The sequence below is a fragment of the Canis aureus genome, chromosome 12 (assembly GCF_053574225.1).
Source record: "Canis aureus isolate CA01 chromosome 12, VMU_Caureus_v.1.0, whole genome shotgun sequence".
Taxonomy (NCBI): domain Eukaryota; kingdom Metazoa; phylum Chordata; class Mammalia; order Carnivora; family Canidae; genus Canis; species Canis aureus.
This window is the reverse complement of record NC_135622.1, coordinates 1,564,450-1,585,945: the sequence shown is the minus strand read 5'-3', so window position 1 is coordinate 1,585,945 and position 21,496 is coordinate 1,564,450. Positions and strand designations below refer to the sequence as shown.

At 45.6% G+C, this 21,496-nt stretch overlaps 1 protein-coding gene and 1 long non-coding RNA gene across 4 annotated transcripts in view; one reads left to right on the top strand and one right to left on the bottom strand.

Moving 5' to 3' along the window:
* Positions 1-4,267: 4,267 nt before the first annotated feature.
* CTTNBP2NL (CTTNBP2 N-terminal like) overlaps positions 4,268-21,496 on the bottom strand; it is a 54,640-nt gene continuing 37,411 nt past the window's right edge. For all 3 annotated transcript variants that reach the window (XM_077916091.1, XM_077916090.1, XM_077916092.1), the window contains exons 4-6: positions 13,414-13,644; positions 9,761-9,868; positions 4,268-8,370 (exon numbers count right to left, since the gene is read on the bottom strand). In XM_077916091.1, coding sequence (XP_077772217.1) covers positions 6,889-8,370; positions 9,761-9,868; positions 13,414-13,644 — 1,821 coding nt within the window. In that variant the 3' untranslated portion in view covers positions 4,268-6,888. The remainder of the gene's footprint in view (positions 8,371-9,760; positions 9,869-13,413; positions 13,645-21,496) is intronic.
* Positions 7,678-20,072, top strand: LOC144324776 (uncharacterized). The gene is made up of 2 exons (XR_013390203.1): positions 7,678-10,038; positions 13,298-20,072. It is a non-coding gene; the product is annotated as an uncharacterized LOC144324776 (long non-coding RNA).

The window sequence follows — 21,496 nt, the reverse complement described above, 5'->3', positions numbered from 1 at the left end:
CCCCGCAGGACACCCGTGGAAGGCTCCGCTTTGGGTCGGGCGGGAGCCCCGGGCCCGGGGGCAGCGGGAGCGGGCGGTGCAGCGGCGGGCGGCGGGCGGCGGGCGGCCCGGACCGGCAGCTCTGCCTTCTCCCGCCGCCTCCCCCGGCTGGGAAGCCGCGTCGCGGGCCGGAGGACGGGCTCCCGCGGCTGCGGCGGGGCGGGGGCGGAGGATCGGCTTGGACCACGGGCGGCGCGGGGACCCGGGTCGGAGCCCGGACCTCGGGGAGAGGAGGGGCGGGGGCGGGGGCGGCGGGGGCGGTGCAGGCCGCGGAGCGGGCGCCACCCCGCACCCCCACCCCCCACCCCCGCTGACCCGCGGGGGGCGGAGCTGCCGCCCGGGCCCTCCAGGCTCCCGCCAGCCGGGACTCGGCGGCTCGGCGCGTGCGGGCGACTCGCCCTTCCGCTCGCGCTTCCCCAGACCGTGGAGCCTGCGCGTGGGGATCGCGCCTCGCAGGGACGGACGAGCTAACACGCGGGCGCCCGCGGCCGTCGGCGTCGCTGCTCCCGGGGCCTGCGGCAGAGGCGGGAGCGGGCGGCGGCCCCCGGCGGTGCCCCCGAGTCTTGCGGCCGCGGCGCGCGCGTCTCCCGGGCCCAGGGGCGGCGTTAGAGGAGCCGCGGAAGGTCCCCTGGCGCCCCAAACGGGAGGGGGCCTGCGCTCCTCCTGCACCGGCCGGGACCAGAGGGGCAGGGGAGCCGGAGACGGAGCCCGGGAAGCGAGCGGCTTAGCGAGGGGTGCCTCGGCGGCACAGGAAGGGACGGCGGGAGGTGAAAGGCAGGGAAGGCCGAGCTGGCCTCAGCCCCACAGGGGTTTGGAAGCAGGTAATGACCCTTCAGAGTCCTCTTGATCTGGGACAGGCCAGGTCTTTTTCTAAGATTTCATTCATTCATTCATTCATTCATTCATTCATGAGAGAGAGAGGGAGGAATGCGGTGGGGGGAGGTGAGGGGCAAGAGAGGGAGAAGCAGACGCCCCACTGAGCAGGGAGCCCACTGTGGGGTTGTGTCCTGGGACCCTGAAGCAGACGTGCCCTGCAGGTGCCCCCCTGAGCAGGGGACCCGGCCCACCACACAGGGGCTCCATCCCAGGACCCTGATATCATGACCTGAGTCGAAGGCAGACGCTTACCTGACACATCCCTGCAGGCGCCCCTAAACCCTCCATCTCTGAAGGGACTTGGGTATCCCACGTCAGTCTGCTGTACTCTTGTCAAATTAAGTGGGTGCCTGGGTCCCCAGGGAGCAGGCCAACCTTGTTGCCACGCCTCCCAGTAATTTCTCCAAGGTCACCATTCACGGTGGCACCGGGAGAGAGCCCTGTGCTCGCCCGGCCTAATGGCAGCACCAACATTCACACGATCGGGACAAGAGCAGCTGTGTTCACAGGCCTCCGAGCAGGAAGTCACTCGCAGGTGTCCCAGGATGATTCATGTGACTCCCTTCGAAGCTCGATCTTCCTTTCTCTCTTGCTGGTGGAGATTGTGGGGGTAGGAGGGGACACTTAGGAGGAATGTAGCATTTTTGCCAGAAGGTCCTTTCTCTATTTGCCTTTCCCGAGGTCTTCCCTACAAGTTCCTGGGGAATACGTTGCGGAGGGCTGGGCCCTGCGAGCTCCTTCCACCAGCTCGGAGCCCTGCAGAAAGCGCAGCGCACCGTGTCTGGTCGGTCTCCCTGAAACTGCATGCCCTCCTGGGGACTCACGTGCCCTGCCCGCGTCCTAGGACTAAGGAAGCCAACGACACATAGTGCAAACACAAACACATAGTGCAAACACTTTCTACCAGGTCGAGACTGCTTTGGAAAGAGGAGGAGACTTTCGCCCCTTTTCTAGTTAACAGGCTCCTGCCCACAAAGAACTCTCTTGCTACCACAGTGCTCTTGCCAGGGTCACCTTCACTAACCGCACGTGGCATCTAAGCCCTAATTCCGTTGGTTACTTGCCTCTGTTGAGATTTTGTGGGTCAATGTTCTGCTCCTCCCAACTAGAATGTGGGCATCTTGAGGGCAGGGAACAGTTACACTGGTTTTCCATAATTGCTACCTTGGTTTCTGGCTCATCTTATTTTTTATTTTATTTTATTTTATTTTTTTTTATGATAGTCACAGAGAGAGAGAGAGAGAGAGGCAGAGACACAGGCAGAGGGAGAAGCAGGCTCCATGCACCGGGAGCCCGACGTGGGATTCGATCCCGGGTCTCCAGGATTGTGCCCTGGGCCAGGCAGGCGCTAAACCGCTGCGCCACCCAGGGATCCCTCTGGCTCATCTTAAACTTAGGAAACATCTGGCTGCTTGAGGGGAATCACAAGATGTTACTTTTTTGGTGGGGGGAAGGGACAGTGGGAGGGGTGAGAAACTCAAGCAGGCTCCACGCCCAGGGCGGGACCCTACATGGGGCTTGATCTAGAGATCCGGAGATCGTGACCCAAAGCCAAAATCAAGATTCGGACAATGGCTGAGCTGCCCCAGCATCCCTGTTTTTGTCCAACTTCTCTGATCCAATGAAGGTCTCCTGGCACTGGTTGGGTCTGAAAATTCACTCCTGGGGGTGGGTTTTTTTAGGATGAGTGGAAGGAGCAGTGTGTGTCCTGCAGGGTTCACACCTCATCTATCCTAAGAATCAGCCTGGGTATTTACTAAATCCCCACCTGGGGCTACGGAGTCCGAATCCCCGGGGTGGGGCCTGGGCACGGCTACCTGCTGCCTCAGGAGAAGCCAGGAAACACGGGTAGTGGAAAGCAGGAAGCACTGGGGGCTTCAGTCCAGGTGGCACTTACTAAGGGCCCTGTGTGAACCTCTGGGCCCCAAGGGCCTCAAGTACACAGGGTGCTTGGACCCAAGTAGGTGCTCTTGGCTCGGAGTATCATTGACAGTCTGGCCAACCAGATTCAAGAGTTTAAACTATCTCCTGAGGTCAGAGGCAAAGGACAAGTTCTTGTGAAAGAGCAGGGAAGGCTATGAGGCACCGTTTCTCAAAATGCGAGCCGCCGAGCACCTGAGCAGCCAGCCCCAAGGCCCAATCCTCAGGAGTCTTATTTTAGAAGCTTCCGGGTTACGGCGAAGTTTGAGAACCACTACCTTGGTCTCCTTTCCCCTCCTCTGCTTTTACCAATGAACTGGCCATTGACAGCTGGCAGATGGGTGATCTCGAGTTTTCTCAACCTGTTTTACAGCGATTAGGTGTAAGTAACTCCTTTGGAACACTGCTCACTGGCTACTTTGGCCTTCCGATTCTGAGAACAGATACTACTTTGAAGCCAGCGTTTCAAGACATTTGAGGTTCTGTTTAAAGGACCAAGCATCAGAAGAGCACTTTATAAATTAATGACAAGGTGGCCTTGCTACTTCTGGGGAAGACAGGCAGAGCGGGAGGACCCAGGCTCACCCGTCCAATGGATACGCCTCGGCAACACCCGCATCAGTAGAAATAACTCAGAAAATGAACCAAAGCCTGGAAGAATGTTCTCCACAGCTAGCTGTAGAGAAGAGGCCACATCCAAGAGAGTTGGAGGGCGGAGACGCTGTCTGTGGGAGGGAGGGAGGCTCTGGGCACAGAGGGCAGAGGGGAGGCCCCACGCCAGGCTCAAGGGACCCTGAGAAAACGAGGCACTGCGGAGCGGCTGGTACAGGAACGCAGACACGCCCAGTGTTAGTTGAAACACTCATTCATTGGCTTGAAGGATGGCAACTCACCACATGGGACTCTCCCCGCTGTCACAGGAGCTTCAGGGGCTTCTGCCACCTGCGGCCTGCCCTGGCTAACGGTGCAGCCCGGGAGCACTGGATGAGGAGACACGGGGCACACTGGTCATTTTGTCAAATGCCAGGGCAGGCCAAGAGCAGGCATCCTTACAGTCGGGAGCACGAATCAGGGATGGCTGCAGGGTTTCTGGATCCTCTGAAGCCCTCGACCACATTATGCCTCTTGGTATGCCCATTTTTCTGCGGACAGAGTCTAGCTTTTCTTAAATTCTCAGGTCTGGAACCCCCAAGGGTTTAAGGATTGCAGGTTGGATTACTGCCAAGGCTTCCTCTAGCTCTAAGGTTCTAAAGAAAACCAATATCCCAGCTCCTTGTGGAGCCTAACATGGATGCGTTACTGACCTCACTTGGTTTTTGGAAGCCACAGGCGACTGCTCCCTCTACACCACCTGCTCCTCCTCTGACAAAACAGACCCGGTTGTGCAACATCCTTCACTTTGTACAAACAAGACTAGATTTTGCCCAGACAGTATGATTTAACTTGTTTTAATGCAGTCTGCTATAAAAATGGATGAAGACTTCTGCATGGTACATTTGGCTTCACAATGAGAATGCCTGGTTAGTGCCTGTGGTCTGTGCTGCACATCCACTAGCATCTGCTGACTAGCAATCTAGCTTCCACAACATGGGTTAAGACCCAAGCTGTGGATTGTGGAACTTTTACTTAGCACACACACGATCTACAGCAAACTTAAAATACTAATCTATAATACCTAGCTGGATTATTGGATTCATTGCAATATTGTGCTTATTTATCTTAGAAGATAGGCAACTAGCAAAAATACACATTTCTTTTGCATTTCCCCACCCCCATATTACACTGTAAAAGAAATACATTATTCAGTGCACTTCCTAAGAAATAAACTTCCTTATAGAATCTCTCTCTATATAGATCTATGCCAAAACAAAGGAAGAGCACAATGCAACTTTTAAGATTACCATTTAAAGCAAGAGAGGTAATAACACTCTGAGACTGGAGCCCCCATCCTGTTTACAAAGTTTAGCTGTTTTATCACTTCACTTGGCTGTGCGAGGGAATGAGGTTTAATGCATGATTGCCTTGGGAAGTTTATAAGATGCCCCATTCATCACTTGGTAGACACCCTGGGGCATTAGTAGTACTTTAATTTTTGATGTATCGGCCTTAATCAAACTGTAAGCCCTGGAGACACCAATTGTGATTTATACATTGATTTCTATCACTGGCCTGTCTCCCATCGATTCATACTGGATTAAGAGGAAATAGATTTAAATTACCGCAGGAGGACAGGGCTGCTGAGTAATGTTGGCCAGGAAGAATGTATGTGAGGATACCAGGACCTTGCCATCCCTGAGGACAAAAAGTCCTAGAACCACCTCATCTCAGCTGGGTTGCAAGGTCTTACTTGGAAGATGGGGAGAGTCATTATATCCTGCGGCCTCTGTCAGCTGTACCAGCCTATATGTTGGAAAGGGTGGAGGTGTTTGTCCTCAGAAACTCACAATAATGGAAATGACAGAAGTTTCTAGAATGAAAGAGGTTGCAGTTTGGCAGCTGGTGAGCTAAACCCAGCTGCAGAAGCGTTTAAACAGCAGTTTAAAATTGTTTTTGGATCTATTTTGATACTTCAAAGTGAGGACGTTTCTATGAAAATTTGGATTTCACAAAAACTTGAGCTGGTAACCCTGGTTGGGCACTACTGCATGGCAACAAGCAGCTGGAGCCGAACAGGGGGGCTTGGGCACTTCAGTTAGCTATAGCTTCCCCCACCCCAGCTCTTACAGCCCCCGATTGACCGGTTTCACTCATTTACACAGCCAGTTGAGTTCTGTGACGCTGGGGTTGGTTTGACTCTGGCCCTTTATGACCCTGAAGATCTGACTTTGTTCGGAATTCCACGCCCTTCCTCTGACAGATGGGGTCCCAGCCACGTCTAGTTGCTCCGTTAGGTAATCCTAATGTGCATTTCTACTCACCTTTATGCTATATTGCAAACTCCAAAGGTATAATCACACTAATATTCATGTGTTTAGGTGTGTGTATGTGAAACACGTAAAGGGGTGTGCATCTATACAGATATATGTATACTTCCATTTAGGGAAAAGTTAATTTGGTTCCACAGATACAGACACCAAGTGCTGGCAGCTCAGACAAGAAGTGTGGCAATTTGGTAAAACCTGTATAATTCTGACTTATAATATTACAAAGATAGTGAATTTTAAGTTATTGCTTTGTGAGTACATAATAAAGATCTCATTCTGTTGCAAAATTTTTATACAGAATGAGTAACCATTTCCTATTCAAGTAACAGCAATCGGAATCAGAAGTTCCTTACACAACAGTAGATGCCTGAAGAGATTTTTTGAACGGAGATGTGATTTCCTTCTATTCAAGAATTGATGTGGGAAATGGGGAGTGACTTCATTTTTCAGAAGTACAAGAAAATCAGCACCCCTACTGCTTCCTGCTCAGGAGGGATTCTTGAGGGCTCTAAGAGCTCAGCTTTGTGGTGAGGTCACACCTACCTTTAGGATTCCCGTCCTACTGACGCAGCCTTGTTTCTGAACACAAAGCTTATATTAAAACAGTAAAAGAGGATTAAAAGCAGTGTTGGTTTTTAACATTCAGGATTCATGGAGGATCTCGCTTTCTGCAGTTACATGATCCATTTTGTATTGTTGCTGCAGGACCATATTTGTATTGCAGGCTTATTTCAGGCACTTTTGAAACATGTTCATCTGGAATAAAAATCTGCATGAACCACTTCTGCATAATTCAAAACGAGCGTTGAGTGATTTCTAGTCCCAAAATTAGACAGCAAATCACTGCCTGTCCTCAATTAGCTTTCTCCATCACGAGACAGTGACTGCTGAGCTTGAGACATCTTTGAGGTGCCCTTCTAGCTTTAGTACAAAGGTGTGAGGCATACAAATCCAAATGACTCACTTTCTACTTAAAAAAAATACAAAGAAAGGCGAAATACACTAAATGGACTATACAGATGGTTTCAGCTCCTATCAAAATAAATAACATGATCTGACTCAACGGTTGGACTCTGAGCTCTTGGACGAAATCTGGTGGAATGTCAGCCATGGAGACTCCCGCTAGGGACTAGCTGCTGGTGGGCAGGAGTATCTCCACGTCCTTGCCATTAGCTACGATGGCAGTAGAAGAGCAGCTGACGGCTAGGTCTTCTGTGGTGGCCACAGAAGAGGCGTGGGAATGAGTTTTGGTCAGTGGAGTGGTAGTGGATGGAGAAGGGGTGAGGCCAGGTTTTTTGGGTGGGATGGGTGGAGGGTTTCCTCTCTCAGCTCTGGGGATGGTGGGGGACTTGATCCCTGGGGACAAAGGGCTCAGCGGGCTGGACACTTTCCCTGGAGTAGGGGAATGGCTGGTGTCACCTCTTGGGGTGGCAGCGTTGGCCAGATTTCGATAGTCTGTGCCAAAGGGAGAGCTGTTGGGGGAGACGGGCTTGATGGACCCCTGCTGGCTAGTGAATCTGGAGAGCACCTGAGTGACTGTGTTGCGGGCCAGCTGCTTGGCAGCAGAGTTGTCTAGGAGGGTGGGAGACAGGTCCCTGGATGGGGGGCTCTGCAGACCACTGGCCTGTTGGTCCTGATCTGCCTGGGACTGAAATTTGTGCCGAGCTGCATGGAACCGCTGGTTGATCCCTACTTGGTAGGAGGACTGGTAGCTGGGGCTGCTGGCTGAGGACCCCAGCAAGCGCTTAGTCAGCACTGGGGAGGAACAAGGAGAGGATGTGAGGGAGGAGGAGGCGGTACTGCTGGGAGACAGTGAGCCCCCACTGGACGGGAGGTGACTGGTTGCTGGGACGGGAGTCTCAATTCCCGCAGGACACCCACCATTCTCCACAGCTTTCTCTTGGGCCAACCCCACAGATCTGTCTCGTGGAGGCACTTGGCTCTCCACACTGCTACCGATCATCGACTCCTTGGCAGTTTGTGTCTCTGGCTCAAAGTGGCCATTGGTTTTTGCATACGAGTAAGGAGGAGTGGTGGGACCAGGCAGCCCGGTGGCTGTCACCTTGGCTGTGTTGCTCCCATGGGTTCTTTCTGCCTGCGAACTTTCCGTTTGGCAAAACACAGACACCAGCACGGGAGGCTCAGTCAGGGTGCCTTTAGACACGGTTACCGGTTTCCTCACTTGCTCCGTGGGGCCACTATGCTGTTGAGAAGCCTCCAGGTCCTTCATTATCTTCTTCAGACTTTCCATCTCTTCCTTCAGGGTTTTGGTCCGGTTCTCTTCTCGGTTCAGTTTTGCTCTAAGTTGTTCTCTTTCGATGTCGAACTCAGACAGCTGCTTCTCCACCTGGGCCTCGGTCTGCAAGCCTCGTTTCCTCTCAGCTGCCAGCTCTTCCTCTAGTTGGCTCACCCGGCTCTTCTCCTTCTCCAGTTTCAGGCTCAGCTCACCCGCCTTCTGCCCCTCCTCGGCCGCCTTGCTGGTGGCTTTCTTGCACTCGAGCACCAGCATGGACGACAGCTGCTTGTGGCGGGTGCGCTCCTCTTCCAGCTGGCTGGACAGCTTCTTCTGCTCTTTTTCAAACTTTTTCACTTGGGACTTCTCAAATTCCAACTAGAAAAGAAGGCCACCATACAGCTTGATTAGGATAAGAAAGCAAAGAGATGTGGTGCAAAGCTCCTATCAGGTAGTGCATCCCGGCTAGCGCTTGTCAGGCACATGGATTGCCACCTACGCCACATGCTTAGTTCAAATATGCCTGAAGCATCAGAGCACCTGCCACAGAAATGTACACACTACGGTTCAATCTTTCTCTGATGGTTTAGGAGGCACGTCTAAGTGCTCATATTCTATCCACAGGAATACGGGCCATTGTCTGTGTTTTAGGTCAGAGGGTCGAAGCGACCAATATGGGTAACAGCAAGCCCTATGCACCAGGTTTCATGATAAATGCTGATGGAAACAGAGCTATTCACTTATTTAACTCCAGTAGAGTTAATGTGGTGTTCTGTTAGTTTCAGGTGTATGATATAGTACTCATCCTGGTAAGTGTACCCTGTAAGAAGACAACACTTCTGAAGCTTCAGTAATCCTTCTTTTTGGTCTTTAAAACAAATAGATGCATTTAAATTGTACTTTTTACATAAATGCAGTCTATTTTAATTATCCTCCCCACCCTACTTAAGGCACAGCAACCCTATGCAAGAGGGAAAGGGTTGACAGAACTCTATTAGTCAGTGTTTTTCAAACTCTGAGACCCATTAATGGATGAGGAAACCAATCTCATGAGCTACGATCAAAGTTTTAAAAAAATGAATAGCTATTGTAAGCAGTAAGGGTGATATATGATTTCACGAGATTTTTGTTTCAGGCATGTGTTTGTGTGTGTGTGTGTGTGTGTGTGCACAAATGTATATACTGGGTTGTGATGTAAACAGTATTTCTTACTGGGATTCCTAAGTCAAAATGCTCAAGAGTTTGAAGCTGGTGTTCCCACAGTATGTTCTATGGAATGACAGTCCTGCAGTGAATGCTCTATATCAAACAAAGACTGTAAAATTGTAGATTTGCTAAACTCAGAATACCTTGTCATGTTCTTGAGACTCAGGATGTGCTTATCTATACTAAAGGGCCTAATGAATTAGAAACCTATTTCACCAGGCACCCGGGTGGCTCAGGGGTTGAGCATCTGCCTTTGTTTGGCTCAGGGTGTGATCCCAGGGTGCTGGGATCGAGTACCCCATCAGGCTCCCCGCAAGGAGCCTGCTTCTCCCGCTGTCTCTGTCTCTGGCTCTCTGTCCCTATGTATCTCATGAATAAACAGAATCTTAGGAAAAAAAAAAAAAGAAAGAAACCTATTTCATTTTGTTTAATCCAGTCATTCCCAGATTTATTGGACTGCAAAGCCCTTTGTTTTTAGCAACACTAATTTACAGCCTGGAGAACAGTCTTTGAGAAATGCTATTATAGCCAAACAGTGCTTGAGCCCCTTCGCCTTAACTACCTGCTGGGTCAGCCGCTCTCGCTCCTTCTCCAGCATGTAGGTGACATCATCCCCTTCAGCTGTGTCCTGTGCATGTCTCTGCCTTTCCTCCTCAAGGTCCAGGATCACCTTTAAAGAATTAAAGGAAAAAAAATCCAAATATGAAGAAAACCCACATAGAACACGGCACAATTAAATACTAGGCGCCGATCTAAGCACCTAAGATAGTTCTGGAGATCAATGCATCCATCCTGGTTACGGCTACCAAGGATCATGTTGTCTAGCAGGCTGAAAGACAGGTGAGCTACATGCTAGGAAACCGTAAGACCTAGGCTTTATTTCAGGGTGCACAAAATGGCAAGTGAATAGAAGAGAGCAACTAATGAGCTCCAGAGGTTGAGAAGCTTCCCGAGAATTAATGAGTGTAGCCACCGCAGGCAGTTTACTCCGACAAGCGGGTGGGTGCCAGTGATGAAGCAAGACAGGACCGTGGAGAGCAGAAAGCTGAGCTCCTGCCTCAAGCTCAGATCACTGTGCCCTGCATAGTTGGTCATAGCATGTAGTATATAGTTAGCTAAGATGTGGGGAGACTCTCAGGCTCAGCCTGCACACAAAAAGCCTCAACACTTGGGATTTTATGTGGAGATTTTTCACAAGACCTTTTAATTAACCTGCCTCCCCTATTCCACTTATCCTGGCACCAAAGGATTAAGCCCAATTAAGGTGAATACTGTACACATTTAGAGGGATATTTCCCACATACTCCCACCTACAGCTGCTGAGAGGAAAGGGATTTCTCAGCCGCCTCTGCCCCTGCTTCCCACGTCCCTTGGGCCAGACCTCAAGCGCAGAGCACTGTCCTCCTGATGACTGTTTCTCAGCCCTTCTCTTCACTAACAACTTTCGCGAATGGAGGGAGAAAAGTCTCTGGGACATGAAACACGAAATGTTTTCATTTAATGGAAATGAAAATGTCTCGGTGTACTTCATTTCCAGTTTAAAAAAAAAAAAAACCTAACTTGGGGCCCCTGGCTGGCTCAATGAATAGACCATGCGACTCTTGATGTCAGGGTTGAGCTCGAGCCCCATGTTGGGTGTAGAGATTACTCAATGAAATCCTAAAAAAACCCATAAAAACCTCAGACCCTAACTTTTCAATTTAATAGAAAAAGTTTTGGCTAGTGGTGGTTGATCATCTCCTTTTCTTTTGGAGAACTCTCTAAAGTTACAGAAATGGAATGAAAAGCTAAAAACCTATAAAGACAGAGAGACCGTAGCAGACAAGAAATGTTAATAACATCCTGAAGAGGGAAAGAGGCAGGAGGTGTGGTAGCCACAGGGCCATGGGGGGGAGAAAGCCACAGGGCTCTGCAGGATCCCTAGGAGATATGGAACCTAAGGGCTCTGGCCCCAAATCTGTATTTTCCAGAAGGTATGTGTCCCCTCTACCCAATTCCTGAACATAAAATGTTCGGCATGCCCTGCCCAGGCATAAGGCGAAACAGAATGTGGCAGGCTCAGGATTTGGGGATGCCAGCTATGACATAGGAGAATGAGGGTGAGGGAAAGGCAGTGTGTCTGTGTTGGGAAGGTGGAAGGGTGGAAGGTAACCGGCATCTATAATAAAAGGAAGCAATGTAAGTGTCAAGAATTGTAAGTATCGAGTATCAAGTATAAATACAAGGATCAAGAATGATAAGGCAGGGAGGGGGAATAGTATACCATTTAGAAATATGGGGCTTAGCTACCAGAATAAATGGTCAAAGGAAAAAAGTGGTTGTTTCTGAATATGGAGGAGAAGGAAAGGGGAGAGATGGACTAGGGAACTATGTTTCATAGTAAGCAGGGTAACCATGTCATCTTCAGTGCTGACCACAACACTGCTGTGAGTCAAGGGGGCATTCCTAATGACGATCCAAGGCCAGCGACATCAACCGGGACGCTCTTAGGTAAACTGGGGCAGTAAGCACCCTAATTATAAGCCTCTAGGTACTATTTGATTTGTAACAAAGTCAATGTTTTACTTTAATAAAACACATACAAATAGATTGGCAGTTGGTTTAAAAATATTTAACACTCAAATAATCTGATTTTTTAAAAAGATTTTTTATTTATTTATGAGAGAGAGAGAGAGCAACAGGCAGAAGGAGAAGCAGGCTCCATGCAGGGAGCCTGATGTGGGACTCGATCCCGGGTCTCCAGGATCATGCCCTGGGCACAAGGCGGTGTTAAACCGCTAAGCCACTGGGGTTGCCCTCAAAAAATCTTATATGGAAATATAGTATTACAGAATTTTGATTTTTAATTTCTTCCTCTCCCTAATCACCAAGAGCCACAAATCATCCCAACACTACACCTTTCATGGCCATGACAGCCAGCCATCACTTGAGTGCAGCTCAGCTGCTTCATGTAGGAAGGGGAAAGGCCTGCCTATCAAACAAGCCTGCTGTGAATCCTTCCTTAGAAGGAATCCTTCCTTAGAGGATTACGTAAAAGGCCTCCAAATTTTGGCAACTCAGACCTATGGACACATTTTAAATTGGGCATAAATGTCTTTAGATTACTTCATTCTAGAATAGAAGTTAAACTCTTCAGGTCTTGGAAACTCTTGAGAATTCAATTAAAGACAGAGGAAAAAATTCACATTCTACAAAAATGTGTAAACTTTTGGCATTCTGTATATTTTCTGGGGGGGATCACGGAACATCTGAGGCGCATTGGTAGTTAAGAATCTCTACCCCGGCCTTTCATTTGGACACTGGGAAGAGTAAAAAAAAACATGGGCAAGACACATGCTGAAGCAATCTGTCAGGTGCATTTTAAGCAGATGGCTCTCTAATGCAGGTAATCATAAAAGTAATCAATTTGCAACTGCTGAGCCAATTTTGCAGAATAAAATGCTTCCTACAAAATGCATTGATGTCTCCCTTGCTGGTATGAATCTAAACCAATAGTTTAGAAAACGTAGCTTCTAGCCAAACATCTTTTACAGGCCAAATTTGAGTGGCAAATGACAGGTCAGGGAATAAAATTACAAGCACTAGAATTTCAATGAGGTGAGGTAGAGGAAAGCACAGGTTTGCCTTCCTAACTAGGGGCTGCGAGGCCTGGACCCAAAAACACACATGCATGCACATTTTCTAATAGGGTAGAACAGCTTTAAGGTAAATAATCCTAGAGACAGTTCATGGTTTTTTGAGAAGTAAAATGCAACAAATCTCAAAACTAGAGATATATAAAAATAATCCATTGGCTTGCATGTTTATAACCAGGTAAATTCTCTCTTTCTCTCTCTCTCTTGCAGCATTCCCCAAATACCTATTAATCTCATTATTTATCACTTAAGTAGGCAAATAGGGAACGCTCCGTTCAGCTAAGAGCTTGGTCAAACTCCAGTTTGTTGCCAAAGTCTGGATAATCAAGAGCTGAAAAAACAGAGCAAGTGTTTTGGAGTGTCACATCAAGAAGGAATGCCGTCTTAAGTGATGTGTCTGGCATCCTCCCTACAACGAACATTTTGAGTAACTTGTGTTTTCTTTCTGATCTCTTGGCTCCTAGGTAAGATGAGGGGCTTCTGGCACCCGGGAGACCTCCCGATTGCATCACTGTGGAAACTGGCAGCGGACAAGTCTTCATAGGAGTTTCTGTGGCACAGGTCAACTGGCCAAACCTACTTTTCGGTGCCTGCTCTCAGCCGCGGCCAGCTGGGACAGCATTCGCTCCTGCATGTTCTTGCACTGTTTCATTACCACCTTAAGAATGGAGAGTGGGTTTGTGCACACCGGCTGCTTTTCACCGTCATTCTTCTCCTTCAGTATTTCAAAGTCTCTCTGCAGAGCCATTAGAGGATCACTGATGTTGTATTTTCCATAGCGTTCTTCAATGAAAGTATCTCTGTGTTGGGCCTGGGAAAGAGGAAACAAGAAGCATTTGGCTTTTTAAACCTACTGCGGAGGGGGATTTGCTAGCAGTTACACATCAAGGATGGTGGTGGCAGTATGAGTGGAACCTGCTTGACTACAACTCTGATTGGTCTTTGGGCCAGCTCAGTATAGAAACAGCATCAGAGAGGGGGCACAGTATAATAATATTAACGAGGACAGATACTTATGCAGAGCTAACGATGTGTTAAACATTGTTATAAGCATTTATATTCACATTATCTTACTTAAATTTTATAAGCCGATTAAGGTAGTGCTATCGTCTTCAATTTGCAGATGAGAAAACTATTATAGAGTGGCCAAGTAAACCTGTTCCAGGTTAGTCATTTAACAAGTAGTCAGAATTAGGATTTAAGCCCAGGCAGCCTGGCTCCAGTCTTTGTCCTTAGCCACTATGCTTACCTGCCTCTGCTTACGAATGCATCTCTCTGTATTATGGCATTTGCATTTCTAAAATATGGTAAACATGATAATTTTATGAGTTTAAATATTTAGGGATGTAACAAGGTGGATATGGATAAGTAACGGATGCTAAACGTGTTATATTCTCCGACTGTGATTTGAAATACAGAAATGCATTTAGTTATTGGTGAGTCAAGAGGATGGAGGCACGTACAACCAGAAGTGCAGACCAGATCCCTTCTGCCTGCTGCCAAATCTCACCCCTTCTCCTCCTCTCTGTCTTCCTTTCTGTCCCAATCAGGGTCTGGTGGGCTTTAGGGATGGGAGAGAGGGTGAGCAGGGAATGCAGTTGGTGTTGGAGTCTGCTTTAGGGCTTTGGCCCTGGGTGCCAAGTTGGAGCCAAGGGTCAGAAAGGGAGTGGAAAGCTATTCTTTGGCTTCCCTACTCGGTCTGCTCTTCTTGGGGGGACCTGAAGTTGTAGCTCATGTGAGCATCAGATATTATATGCAGGTGAAGACACTGACGGTCACTTTACTGCACTGACATTAAAAAGGTTCCTGAGACATTTTACAAGGAAAACAAAAATGAAGTGTTAATACAGCATTGAAGAAACTTCCTCAAAAACCAAGTACTGTATAATTTAAAGCTTTCAAATGAAATCTAGTTATGAAAACTACTGTCGTTTATCAATTTTTTAAAAAGTATTTCATCTGAAGCTAGGTTTTCTTTTTCTTTTCTACTTTTTTTTGGGGGGGGGGGGCGGAGCTAGGTTTTCTTACCACCATCATCCACAGAGGAGCACATTTGATAAGAAAGGGAAATTCACAATTCAGTGAAAACAAAATGACCCCCCTCAAGACAATAAAGCAAGCATGGGGTTTAACACAGAAGTATCTTTCAGTGCTAAAAATGTGATGATGCTTCCTTCATTAGACTGTCCAAGTTCAAGACCAAGGAATCACTTTGCCTTATGCTATAAATTTGTCTTGGTATCAATTTGCAAGTTTTCAAAGCAGCATTAGAAGCCATGGGTTTTACTTTTGGCTTAACTACAATCATTAAAAAAAATTTTTTTAAGATTTTTTTTTTCAACTAATTTCTACACCCAACATGGGGCTTGAACTCATGACCTGGAGATCAAGAGTCAGTCGCTCCTCGGACTGACCCTTCCAGGGGCCCTTAATTACAACCATTTTGAATGATGACTTTTTTGGGGTATTTGGATAAAATCGATATACTGGAAATATGAAGACCCAACCTGTTTTGTTCCTTCAAGTTACCATCTTAAAATAACCATCTTCCATCTTCCTTACTCCAAGTGTGTGCACATGCACGTGTGTGTGTGTGTGTAAGCATGTGAATTAAAGGGGATGTGAATTTGAAAATCTAAGATAGACTTCTATTTTTTTTAGCTCCCAACTAAAAAGAAAATCCTCAGTAAAATTTCAAAATAGTCTATATATTCCATTTTAGGATGGAGAAAGATAGACTAATTCCTGAATTGGCTATTTTAATTCTTTTTTAAAATCATGGCAAGAGTAAAACAGAAAAAAACAGTTATTAGTTGCACTTTAAAAAGGAACAGTGTCAAATAACAGACTCATCAATATTTTCCTTTCGCCAAGAACATCTGTTTCTTTCAGTTGAGGTGTAAAACCTTGAGATGAACAATTCAGGATTCAATGAAAGTCCTTGTTTGTAGCTATTAATGTCCTAAAGGCAAATCCAGGTTCAGAAAAATGCTTAGTGGGCAGCCCAGGTGGCTCAAGGTTTAGCACCGCCTTTAGCCCAGGGCGTGATCCTGGAGACCTGGGATGGAGTCCCAAGTGAGGCTCCCTGCATGGAGCCTGATTCTCCCTCTGCCTGTGTCTCTGCCTCTCTCTCTGTCTCTGTGTCTCTCATGAATAAATAAATAAAATCTTTAAAAAAATTAAAATGCTTAGGCAAATGAGGCAAGAGGAAAAAAGACTCTCTGAAAAACATTTTGAAATGCCGCCTTTCTTATCACCTTGCTTTATTCATGATTCTCATTTCTGTCTGATGAGCGATGGTAAAGGAAGGATTATTGGTCCTGACTTTGGTTGAGTAGGGCAGAAAAGGAAACGGAAACCTGAGTATTTCTACAGCCTTCTCCCTTTCAGAGCAACACAGAGGAAGTGTATTGGGGGAGCAGGAGCTAGGAGTATAATTCATGACTGTGACAGATCTGCTGAGATGCTGTCTCTCAGGTTGGAGTATAGTTAACTAATCCTTAAAAACCTGCCTTTTAAAAACCCATGCTGTTATTATCCTGTATAACTGTATAATTATTAAGTATCACTGAGTTACCAGTAATAGATGAAGAGCTTCTTTGGTGAGGTCTCAGACTTCTCTGAGAACAGTTGTTAAGCTGTCTGTTTTCTCCTGAAGTAGTTCACAGTAATTCCATAATCACTTGCATAGTAATTACAAGTTATACAAAATTGGTGGTTTTGCACATAAATGAAAAGAATCTGTGGAATAATCTAAAAAGAGCTCCTTGTCACAAAACAATTCTTTTAAGTACATTCTAATAGGGGGCCCAGATATGGGAAAAGTGAATTCAAAGTCTGTATTTATTATAACCAAACACTGGATTGGAAAATGGGAGATGGAATATGGTATTTTTCAACCAATTTTTTTTTAAGATTTTATTTATTTATTCATGACACAGAGAGAGAGAGAGAGAGAGAGAGAGAGAGAGACAGAAACACAGGCAGAGGGAGAAGCAGGCTCCACGCAGGGAGCCCGACATGGGATTCAATCCCAGGTCCCCAGGATCACGCCCTGGGCTGAAGGCGGCACTAAACTGCTGAGCCACTCAGGCTGCCCCTTTTTCAACCAATTTAATGCCTTGGGTGGATTGTAGGGATGACAGGTTTAACAGAACAAATAATAACAACAACCAAAAATAGATGTTAAGAATTGAATGAAAAGAGCTTTAGGGGAGGTGTGTATTGGTTATCCATTCCTGCATAACAAATCACTCTCAGATTTAACAGTGCAAACAGTAAACCTTTTTTTTTTTTTTTTTTTTAAATCTCCCACAGTTTCTGATGGTCAGGAGTCTGGGAGGGGTTGAGCAGGGTGGTTCTGACTCTGTCTCCTGAGGTAGCAGTGGAGCCGTTGGCTAAAGCTGCAGTCATCTGAAGACACAGCGAAGGCTGATGCATCCAGTTCCTAGCTTACTGGGATGTTGGCACAGGCTTTGGTTCCTTGCATATGCTGGCTTCCCACAGAGCAAGTGACGGGAAGAGAGAGAAAGAGAGAAAAAGAGAGAGAGAGAGAGGGAGAGAGAGAAAGAAAGGGAGGGGAGGGCGAGAGAAGGGGGAGGGCAGAGAGAGAGACTGCCACTAAGATGGGCCTTCCAATGTCTTCTGTAACAATCTCAGAAGTGACATACCATCACTTGTGATGTATTCTCTTGGTCACAAGGGCGTGACTATCAGCTGCGGGGTGGGGGTGGGGTGTCAGTAGAGGCTGTCTTGGCAGCTGGCTACCACAAGGTGGATGACTAGATACGCCACCACTGTTTACATCTTAAGTAAAATTTAGAGACCAAGTCCCTACGGTCAAGGCTGAGTTTTAATACTTTAATGGTATTTCAGTTATTTTATAAAAATTTTTAAATGATATGGATTTGACTTTTTTGGGGAGGAATTCAGTACTACAGCTAAAATCAATTTCTTGCAATTTCATTATTTTCACTTTACCGACAACATATATTTTAATTGAACAGAAATTTCTACATTGTCAGAAAACATCATGTTCTTTAATTTCAGACAACGGGAATATAATTGGCTGGTTAGACAGATTCACTGATAAAGGGTATTGTTACAGCAGACAAACACAGTAGTCATCTATTACTCATTTTTCCTGTCACAGACTGAATGAAACACCACCACTACTGAAAGCTTAAAGTAAAATTATATAATATCCTCAGAGTCTGCTTTGCTCGCTCTCCAACATTTTCAGCTTTGCTATCACAAACTTCAAAAATATGAAACAAGTCACCTCCTCTCCCTTCCCCAATATTATTTATACTCTTACAAATATCACATATAATATATATAAATAGTATAACAATACATAAAGCAGTACAACATATATGGTATAGTAAAATAGTATACTATTACAGTAATGTGTATGTGTGTATCTATCTATCTGTGCTTTTTTTTTTTTCCAATCTTAAAAGAGGAAATCAACCCCTTTATTCTTTGGATGATAATCACCAATATGAAAAATGGTTCCAAATCTAAAAGTGTAGATTTTAAACCCACTTAACTGTGGGTTTGCATTCAAGTACACGTTTTATTTTCAAGACTCAGACTGGTACCACAAAGGGATTAGGATACATCTCTGCAATTTATTGCCAATTCTGAAGTGCTACTTTAAAAAGTAATCAGGGAAAGATGGCACAAAGATGGCAAGGAAGACAAAGAAGGAAGCCCCTGCCCCTCCCAAAGCCGAAGCCAAAGCAAAGGCTTTGAAAGCTAAGAAAGCGGTGCTGAAAGGCGTGCATAGTCACAAAAAAAAGATCCATACGTCGTCAGTCACCTACATTCCGACGACCCAAGACCCTGCGTCTCCGAAGGCAGCCCAAATATCCTCGAAAGAGCCTCCAGGAGAAACAAGCTTGATCACTATGCCATCATCAAGTTCCCCCTGACTACCGAGTAAGCCATGAAGAAAATAGAAGACACAACACACTTGTGTTCATTGTGGATGTCAAGGCCAATAAACACCAGATCAAACAGGCTGTGAAGAAGCTCTATGACATTGATGTTGCCAAGGTCAACACCTTGATCAGGCCTGATGGAGAGAAGAAAGCATATGTTCGACTGGCTCCTGACAATGATGTTTTGGATGTTGCCAACAAAATTAGGATCATGTTAACGGAGTCCAGCCACCTATAAATCTAAATATAAATTTTTTCATCATATTAAAAAAAAAAGTAATCAGCAATACAAATTTTGTACCTTAAAAATATCTAAATATCTCTCTATACCAGAGACCAGAAAGACCAGAGAACACAATTCCAGGATGGTTGTACTTAATGCAGCACCAAAAGCATGTTAAAAGCTGTCCTTTTCACACACAAGTTGAATCTACTAATCCTCAAATAATTTATACTCTGGAGTCCCTGATAAACTATAAGTAGCTACCTGAGTAACTAGAAATAAAGCAACCACCATTCTGGATAAAGATGACAACAACATTATAAGAAATGTGCCCTCTGTTCTGAAGTTCCTTTTACTTGCTCAAAGAAAACTGAATTTCAATGTTTGACAATATTAATCAGAGAGGATTTAGCCACATTTGAATTCAACTTTAATTTTTGAAAATAGTACAAACTTTGACATGAAAATTTTCATCATTTAAAAAATACTTCTCACATATTATTGAAAATCCAGTTTTCTTTCCACTTAACCATTAATGCTATTTCCTCAAATTCAGCCTTTTCTATACATTTATTTTCTTTAATAATTTTTGGCTTTGGAGCCTACCAGAACTGGGATTGTATCTGGGCTCTACGACTTTCTATCTATATACTCTCAGCAATTCCCTTAACTTCTCTGTACCTCAGATCTCTCATCTGTAAAATGAGGGTAACAATCTACCTATAGGTTTGTTGTAAAAATTAAATGAGTAATAAATATAACATGGTTCTTATAAGTACCTGGTACGTAGTAAGTACTATAAATAGGAATTAATTTTTCAACAACCGAGTTTAAAGTCTAGGTTTTCCTTCATTTTAGACCCAATGACTAAACCTGCTCCTGGAGATTTAAGATTCTCACCAATCCACAGACAACTCCAAAGTAATACATCACTAAAAACATATCGGGAACCTGTTTAACAGTATTTATTTAGTGATTAATCCTGAACTGCTCTGTGACATTTTCTGTAATATCATTAAGTGGTATTTATCTCCTGAATTATGATTAAACATTTCCCAGTTTTCTGTTTTTTCTCCTTGCCAGACTGTAATGATGCAAAGGAAAAAGCACTTCTCATACACTTTCTTCTTCCTATGTCCTGTATTTCTACTTATGCTCAAAGCATTGAACAGATGTTCAGTTTCTAGCTCTTTCCTGATGTCTCAGCCTCTCCTAACTCACCATTTTTAGTAAGGTCAATATTTTATTTCACTGTTAATAAAATCTATGATTCATTTAGTAAAATCATTTAAGGTAATATTAACCTATACATTTAGCAAACTGACTTTAAAGTAGAATGAGCTTCAAAGATTCCTTTTGGAGTCAGTTTACAGCCACGGATGTTTATAAAATCAATTATTTACATAAAGATAGATAACCATTTATTTTTATTTGACTAAAGTGCACTAAATTCTTTTGAAGACTAAAAATGGTAAGTTTAGGACAAATAGCTGTAAGTGTGATACTTGCAGCTGGTAGGCTGCTTGTTGATAGAATGAGAATATGGGTATAAAGGAAGCTAGATCCTATTTCCTGTAGAGCTGAAGCTCTGCAGCACTGCATGATCAGTAGCCTTAGAGCCGGGCAGGTATTTGTGCAGGTCTTCTGGGGGAGGGGCCTGTGGTGCTGGTGCCTGTGGACTTGTCCTGGTGGAGATGCTCCTGCAGGGCCCGGGAGGGTGGGGCTCAGTGTAAGCAGCTCTGGCCTCCATTACGGAGCACTGAGGGGTGGGGTGACAATGGCTCCTGTGGCCCCCAGCTGAAAGTTCACGGCCTCCACTACTCAGGAAGCCCTCACAGGAGAGCAATCAATCACCACTCCTGTGTCCCTGGCTCCTGTCCAGTCCCTGCCTTAAACCTGCCTGTGTTCAAGCTCTTTTATCTCAGGCACGTGACTGGATTTCAAAACTTCAAATTTTAGGGATTCCTGTGGCACTGACAGAAGAGATAAAGGTGTGGTGTGTACACACACACACACACACACACACACAGAGAAGAATATTACTCAGCCATCAAAAAGAATTAAATCTTGCCATCTGCAGTGACGTGGATGGAGCTAGAGAGTACTATGCTAAGGGAAATAAGTCAGAGAAAGACAAATACCATGTGATGTCACTCAGATGTGGAATTTAATACACAAAACAAATGAACATATGGGAAGGTGGAAAAAAGGAGAGAGGGAAACAAACCATAAGAGACTCTTAACTATAGAGAACAAACAGGGTTGATGGAGGGAAGTGGGAGGGCGTGGGCAAGATGGGAGATGAGCATGAAGGAGGGCACTTGTGATGAGCATTGGATATGGCATGTAAGTTGTGAATCACTGAATTTTACTCCTAAAACCAATAGTTCACTGTCTGTTAACGAAAATTTAAATAAAATAATAAAAAAAACACTATGGGTTAACAGCTTAATGTAGCTGCTTCAGCATTCAAATTCCAAAGTCTTGTGAAGACT